The sequence below is a fragment of the Belonocnema kinseyi genome, chromosome 2, assembly GCF_010883055.1.
Source record: "Belonocnema kinseyi isolate 2016_QV_RU_SX_M_011 chromosome 2, B_treatae_v1, whole genome shotgun sequence".
Classification (NCBI taxonomy): domain Eukaryota; kingdom Metazoa; phylum Arthropoda; class Insecta; order Hymenoptera; family Cynipidae; genus Belonocnema; species Belonocnema kinseyi.
Genome location: NC_046658.1, coordinates 39,281,076 through 39,289,630, shown reverse-complemented (window position 1 = coordinate 39,289,630; position 8,555 = coordinate 39,281,076). Strand labels below are relative to the sequence as shown.

At 32.9% G+C, this 8,555-nt stretch overlaps 1 protein-coding gene across 1 annotated transcript in view; it reads left to right on the top strand.

Annotated features, from left to right (window-relative positions):
- Positions 1-8,555, top strand: part of LOC117167057 (general transcription factor IIF subunit 2) — a 41,864-nt gene that overhangs the window by 29,967 nt on the left and 3,342 nt on the right. Inside the window, exon 2 of the mRNA XM_033351639.1 lies at positions 3,180-3,331. Coding sequence (XP_033207530.1) covers positions 3,180-3,331 — 152 coding nt within the window. The remainder of the gene's footprint in view (positions 1-3,179; positions 3,332-8,555) is intronic.

The following is an 8,555-nucleotide window of genomic DNA, read 5'->3' as shown; positions in this document are numbered from 1 at the left end:
CGTTCTCACTCCCTCTATAATTAGTGAGATAAAAAAAGAGAATTTTTGACGTTTTCATATTTTCAAATATCGACAATCAAAATGGTCATTTTTAACATTTTATTTGTGGTTATATTAAGGGTGGTTTTTAGGGGTCTTGCCGAACGTTCTCACTCCCTCTATAATTAGTAAGATAAAAAAAGAGAATTTTTGACGTTTCTTTATTTTCAAATATCGACAATCAAAATGGTCATTTTTAACATTTTAGGTGTGGTTATTTTAAGGGAGGTTTTTAGGGGTCTTGCCGAACGTTCTCACTCCCTCTATAATTAGTGAGATAAAAAAAGAGAATTTTTGACGTTTCTTTATTTTCAAATATCGACAATCAAAATGGTCATTTTTAACATTTTAGGTGTGGTTATTTTAAGGGTGGTTTTTAGGGGTCTTGCCGAACGTTCTCACTCCCTCTATAATTAGTGAGATAAAGAAAGAGAATTTTTGACGTTTTTATATTTTCAAATGTCGACAATCAAAATGGTCATTTTTAACATTTTAGGTGTGGATATATTAAGGGTGGTTTTTAGGGGTCTTGCCGAACGTTCTCACTCCCTCTATAATTAGTGAGGTGAAAAAAGAAAATTTTTGACGTTTTAATTATTTTCATATTAATTATTATCACATTCATATCATAATTATTATCATATTAATTATTTTAATTTATTTTCAAACATCGACAATCAAAATTGTGTTTGGCAGGTTTGAATAATGGGTGATTTGTAAGGGTATTCAACCCCTCAAAAAATAAAAATTTCGAAAACTTCTTCCGATGGAATATAATTTTTTGTCATCCTAAATGATTTAGGCAAAAAAAAATTCGGGAAAAAAATCTTTAATTTCGTTCATATGAACGTTCGTAACTTCAAGTACATGTATTTTATATGAATGACCTAAACGTTTATGCTTGTAGTTCAGGCCACCTTCAGAGTGCTTTCAATGTTGTCGAGGGGCACACAGGAGGGATTGATATCGACTTTAAATTGGACAACTATTCCAAGATTCATCTGAAGCGAGGAGGAACTACATACTTTCCCGGGAACCGTGGTATTGTGGATATCAGTGTTAGTGAACATCTCGATGCTTTAGAGACCTATACATACCTGAAAACCACATTCAGGACATCAGTGAAGAAGTCTCCGAAGCAGATACAAGCATCTTTTTCCAGAGATTTGGTCTTCGAATCTGTCAGCGTTGAACAGGGTATCTGTGGTTAACATTCTTGCTGACCCGGTTCTACTTTACTCGTTTGGAATAGTTCCATGGTCGAAGCACGGTCTCAGATCCCTCGACATCGGGTCAAGAAAGGTTATGCACATGAACAAAAGGTTGCATCCTAAATCTTCTTTCCGCGATTATTCATCTCACGCCGTAAAGGCGGTCGCGGACTTCTAAGTCTCCAATGTCTTTATATCTGAATTATCCTGGGTGCAGCTTACATCGTTGCAAATTTTAAGAGATCCTATCCTAAAAATGGTAAAAAAAAACACGAGATAATTGGCAATTATGGATAGTTAGCAATTGTCGAAAACGAAAAACGCCAAATTTTCTGGCTCTACGATTTTCAGACGGCAGTCTCCATTGCACACTCGAGGCCTGATATCGTTCTCCAGGACTTCAAGAAATGACCAGCATTCTTGATCGAATTCTCGGTTCCGGCCGACTGTATCACTGCGAAGGAGTAGGAAAAGAAGGAGAGTTGTGAAGACCTTAAAACGGAGCTGCAGCGACTATCCTAAATAATTCGTATGTAATTGTCCTTGTAATGGGTGCTCTCGGAAGTGCGAAACGATAACTGGTCCGTATGCAGAAGGCTGTCATACTTGGAACGCTTTGTGTCCTCAGGACACCCGAGGTTTTCAGTGGCCTTTATTTGTGAGTTCGTCGTGCCCATTGCAGTTGATCCCAGTGTGAGCCTGAGGTGTGTTTAGCCTATTTTTTCGAAATTATATGTGTGTATATAACATTTTTTAAGCGTATATTGATCGTGTGTTTTCTTTAGCGACAAGCAACTGTGTTATTATGATATTTGTTTAATGAACAAGCTGTGTTTATTAGAAAAATTTTTAATCCATTAAACTAAAAAAAAAATATATCATAAAGCAATTTTCTTATAGCTGGACATGACGTCAGAAACGATGTACAAAAGAACGTATCAAAGTCCTTTGGTGCGTCTTTTTGTGCATCCTTTGTTACGTCCTTTAGCACCTCCTTTTATATATCCTTTTGTATGTTCAATGTTTAAAGTTCAAAATAGGACCTGCGTTCGTTCACATGAGTCTGACATCCGATGGAACTCAGTAGTTCCAAATGTATCTTTACGCATGTTCTATACTGTAGATCGCTGGTTCCAATTCAATTTAGAAATATTGTTTAAGATCCATATGACATTATTTAAAACATGTACCTATCCACGACGTTCCAAATCACTGCGTCTTATTTGGGCTTTTTTTCTTTAGAATAATTATAAAAGCTCGAGTTTGAAACGCCATCAAATTACGCTTTCATCCATTTGAACCTGCAAAACTTCGAACATGTCCTAAACAGCTATACGATATAGAAGAAGTATCAGCATATGTGACGTGCGCCAAAGAAAGGGGACTTAGTCTAAAAAAAATCGAAATCGAGGCTTTTACGCCTTTCGACAGTATTTAAGTTACTCTTATTAATGAGACCATCGATAAAAAATTTCGGGCGTGACTCACCAAAACATCTCCGCATCTCATCTATACTCCGTCCGTGAACCGCATCTACGACGCTGCTATATGCGTAAGAATATGGTGGTAAGCGGAGAGGGAAGAATTCGTGTGTTTTCCCTGTTTCCTAAAAGTCGCGTCTATCGGGTCGCCTTCGACCGCTCGCCTTGAAAAATCTCACTTTTCAGAGCAAGCCCCCTTTCTTCGGTGCAGTCACATATTCAAAATTAGAGACTTCGTTTAATGTCTACGAAAGAATCCATAACATTGCTCACTTTTTGATGGTTCAAACTTTGAAGGAAGAGATGGTTATTGCAAAGCTTATTTTGACTTAGCCTCCTATCATCTCCTGCTTTTTATTTAAATCATGATCCTAATGTTGTCGTTAACTCATTTTCGATATAATAGTGAGAACCCCCATGATTTTAAGCGCTCATTGATTTGTTGTAGGAATCACGGTCAAAAGGCTGATGTATCCTTAAAATTGTCTGAAGCAGTTTTAGCTCTAAAAGATGCAGGAGAAGAAGAAATTCCTAAGCAACACAAACTTGATGTTTCAACTGTAACTAGGCAAACCCTTGGTGTTTTTGCACACATTACTCGTTAGTAATAAAAATTTATTTTAATACGGTTACGCATTTTTTATATTAAATTTATCTAATTTACTAAATTTAGACATTAAAGATGACCCCCCCCCCCCCCCCCCCCAGACGTGTGACGTAATACTAGTCTAGTCTAGTCTCAGTTCCAAAAAAATGTTAAAACGTACCTTTATCAAAGTTATACACTAACAATGCCATTTCAAATCATTTAATGAATTTCATGTATTGTTAGTAATTTACCTGAAACTTCTAATATGCGTTCTCTAAGGTGTTGACAAAAAACCCCTAAAATTAGTTTTGAAAATTTCAAAAAAACATTTCTGATGTTCTTTGAATTTTTGTATAGATAGCTTATTGCTTTAAAATCTCTGTGAATATAAAAATGGGATCTTCCTTGGGATTCGAGAAATAATATTTAAAAACTTACGCCGAGACGATGAACCCAATGTGAAAAACCATGTAAACTATAGACGAATACTCTGCCGTACAAACTAAAAAAAAGCATAATTGACATTGCCGTTTAGGTCGACTTTTTCATTGCCAAGTTTAAGAGAAGCACTCTAAGCGGCAATGTCGCTTACGTATCTTTTTAGTTTGTACGGCAGTATTATACTCGTATGCAGGAACTTCAGAGTCCAAACTCTCGGGTGCTGGTCACGCCATCTCATGGCGTAAGTTCTTAATTATTTCTCGAAAAGAAATTGACAAATGTTTTTTTCTTTAAAAATTCAGTTTAAAAATTTGTTTTTGAAAAATCCAAAAACTTGAAAAAAGTTTATTTTTAAAATGATTTTGTAAAAGTGCGTCTTATCATGATTAATTTAAAAAAACATGCATCTTAATAACATTAAAATCATAAATTTTAAAGATCTAAGTTTTTAAAATTTGTCTTTCAATATCTAAGAGAACTGATACTAGAATTTTCATTAAAGTTATGAACAATAGACGCAGTTATTCAAATAATTTGACGTAAAATTTTTCACAGTACAAATAAAGTCACTTGAAAATATTTTCAGAATATCAAAATCATAATTAAAGAATCAGTCGTAACAGGAAAATGACAATCAATTAACTTTTCGACTTTAAAGTTGTCTGGTATTCTTATAAAGCGAAAGCTATCCAGTCATTTTAAATGTAACTCTTAAACATATCTATTTTGCAAATCGACGCAATGGACGAGCATGCGAAATCGCTGTGATACAGTCCTAGTAATGCATATTCCTTTTCATAGAAAATCTATTGAAAATTCTATTTAAGGTACCTATAGACCTTACCTACCTACCTGTCGACCCTATGGCTGAAACAAAACGTTTCTACACTAATGATGAAAACACGGTGTTTCAACCCGCTCTGTGGTTACCGAACTTCGAAAACAGAATGTTTCAACCCTCGGGATGCAAACACCTTGTTTCAACTCGCTCTACATGTATCAAAATTTGAAGTTTTAATAGGAGCGCTGTGAAATAGTATATTACTTAACAAGGGGGAGATCACCGTATTTTCATGGTGAGGGCAATGTATTTTTTCTTGGTAGAGACGCGCCGAATGGAAGGCGTGTTCTGCTGACGGGAGACCGAACGTGATCTCTCGAATCAAGTCGGTGAATCAAGCGCATGTAAAGGCACTAAAAACTAAATGTGGCACTTACCCAATCTTACATTTTATGATACTTACATTTTCAAACGTTTTGCATGATTTTTGGATCGCGAAAACAACCTAAAAACAGACGGGAAAAACAGAGCTGTTGGCCTGATACCGCAACGCCACCGTTCTACTGCGAGGTCCAACATTATATATGCAGGTTTACGCATACCGCTTGAAAAGAGATATATTAGGTTCAATCTGTAAGCAGTAGAACAGGCCCATTTTGGGTGGCTACTACAAAAAATATTTTTACATTTTTAATTAGTCTCACAATGATTATCCAAGTGAAATTGCCTGTGTATAGATGTTCGGTACCGTGAGCTAGGTTGGTATCTATTAAATGTTCTGATTGGTTACAGATTTGAATTTCAGAATGTAATCTAGAATTCTCTTTGTTGAATACGTTTTAATTTAAAGTACTTTTGCAAATTTACTTTAATATTACTTTTCCCTGAATAATTAACAATTGTATTCAAAAGCAATTTAAATACACATTTATTCCTCAAAGAATCTTTAATGTGTTATTTTGAAAACAATTCCAAAGTTTACTTTTTTATCTTTAAATGTCATTAGAAGTGATTTAAAAGGAAAATTATTTTTCGAATAGTCTTCAGGAATTAATTTTGGATTCAAACCTTCCTTCAATGAGTTTCAAGCTTATTCGAAAATCAATTTTATTGCCAAAAATTTTGTTGTCGACAATCTTATTCAAACTACGCCAGATTGTAGTGATAGTATACCGCTTTAAATTCGATAAGGGGGGTACGTCTAGTAAAACGGATTGTCAAGATACATGGGCCCGAATTTTCGATGATTCACCCCGACCGCTAACTTTCAGTGCTAGAAATTTCTGCTAGAACTTTCTTTCCGAAGCTTTCCATATATTTCAGATCCTTTCCGAAATCTGCATCCGAAATTCTATTCGAAACTAACACCATGTTCTTTCAGAATCTTCCAGATTTTATCAGAAAGTGTCCCAGCGGTATTGTTCCATTTTTTTCGATCTTTTCCAAAACTGTCCCGCGCACATTTTTGTCAGTTTCTATCAGATTTTATCAGAAAACTAAATTATGTAATATTGTTATATAAATATTGTTTAATAGAACTTTATATGTAATTATTATGCAATTGTAAATAAACTTTTAAATTAAAAATATATGAAGGGATTAGAAAGTAAAAAAATATTCATGTAATAAATTTAAAGATTTAATAATTTTATTAATTAAATAATTTTTTGAAAATTATAACTGTTTATAGTAAGTTAGGGAAATTTTTTGGGATAAAACGAATTTTTCTAAACCTTGTTTAAACAATTATTTTGTTTGTAAAATTATTATTAGTATTGATTTTTTAATAATAATTTGCAAAAACAAACTAATTATATTATTATTAAAGTTAATAATAATTATTAAAAATTATTAATTTATTATAACATCTGATAAAAATAAATGGAATATTTCTGATAAAATCTGATGGAACGCTATGGTGGGACACTTCTGGTAAAATCTGATAGAATTATATTTGGGAAAAATTTTCGGAAAGAAACTGAAAAATTCGGATGCGGATTTCGGAATGATTCTGATAAAATCTGAAAAGAATATTTTTCCGAACGTTTTAGAATCTATCAGAAATTTCCTTTCAGAATCTTTCCACATTTTTGGGCAGGGATTGTATGTACACATTGCATTCAAAATATTCGGGGACTGATTTTTTTCTAAGCGTACTCAGGGAAATACGGTTTAGTCTGCATGGAATAATTACTCTTTCTTGTTCATTTTGAGCCTAACGCACTTTGGTTCATCATAATCACTTCAGTTGTTTGTTCTAGTAAAGCTTTAGATAGTTAGCGCGAACCGGGCTCGTACGACCTCCTACAACTCTATCAATACTTTTCAATCCCATATTCGTTTTGGGATGTTTTCAATATAAAAAATTAAAGATTTTTTCAAGTTTAATTAAAAAAAATAAGTAAAAAATATCGAATTTGGAGGAAAACTTAAAACGTTTTTAAAAATAAAAATACAGTATGAAATAATTTTTTCATTGCTTGATGATTATTTTTATTGTAAACCTCGTTAAATGACCTTTACATAGCCCTCATAAAAAAGTGACATTGGATGCCTGCTGTATGAATTATGTTCCGTTGAAAGTTAGCGGTCGGGGTGAATCATCGTAAATTTGGGCCCCTGTATATTGACAACACGTTGTGCTGGGTGCGCCCATTTTTTAGAATTTAAAGAGGTCCACTACCTAGAGGAAGAATCGAAAAGAGTCGGAAAGAATGTACCGTTCCGATCCTTTCCGATTTCTATGTGAAATTTTCTTCTGTTTCTTTTTAATGCCTTTTCGAACATTTTGCCGTACGGCGCCACTGTGTTTACTTCGTTCTGAACCTTTTCGATTTCTTTCAGAATAAATATCGCGGTGTTCCTAAGCTTTTTCAGAATTTTCATCTGTGTCCCACTGTTAATGTTCGTTCTGAAAGTTCCCGATTTCTTTCCGAATAAGTGTAAAATGTAAATTATAAATTAAATGTTGTATTAATTACACATGTATGTATTTTTTTAATAATTTAAATTAATATAATAAATAAATAATAGCATATAATTTACTCATGTATTTATGAAATTTAAAAAATTGAATGAAATATTAATTAAAATAAATAAATGTATAAATATAATGAAATGTGGATAAATTATTCTAAAAATATTTTTCAACTAAAATGATGGATCGTCAACAAAAAAAAAGAATGTTTAATAAAGTGTTTTCACCTTCAACTATGATTTGTTGTATTTTCAATAAAAAAAAGATGAAACAGGCCTAAAAACTAAAACGATGCAAATTCCATATAAATATATTCATTTTTCGCAACAAAAAACTGAATTTTCAACAACACAGTTGACTTTTCAACCAAAAAGAATGACTTCATAACAAAGCTACTAAAATTTCAACAAATTAATCAGATTTACTTTAATTTTCGAATTGTTCCTCTGTGCGTGTCCTACTGTCATTTATTCTCTATTGAAAATAAACGGTCGTATGCATTTGTTTCCAAATAACCTAGAAATAGGAAAATTTCATCATTATTTTATTATTTTGTACATATATTTATATTATTTTTGTATTGTAAAAAAAATGTACACGCTGTTTATGAAATATTATTTGCCCTAAGTTGAGAAGAGTCACTGTCATTGGTAAAGGTTGTCACTCACTAAAGACATTTTTTAAAACATATAATGACATTCAATTCTTTCGGTTCAGTCGAATATTAGTGAAATCGAATGCCTACTATCAATTGGGTTTATCGATCGCACAACAAATTTCGGATATTCCTAATTTCCCATAGTGCTTTCAGTAAAAAAGGCCATTGTGCTCAGTTATTTTTTCAGTAAACCTTGTTTTTTATTCCGAATATGGAAATCGATAAAAGTGACGCTTCTTATGGCTTTTTATCATTCAGTCGAGCTCAGTGTAATTTATATTTCATAGAGGATTATTTTTACAATACAAAGAAGGAATTTTATCAAGGACTTATTATAGTGATTACAAATGAGACTTGGGCACTTGGAATTATTTATTG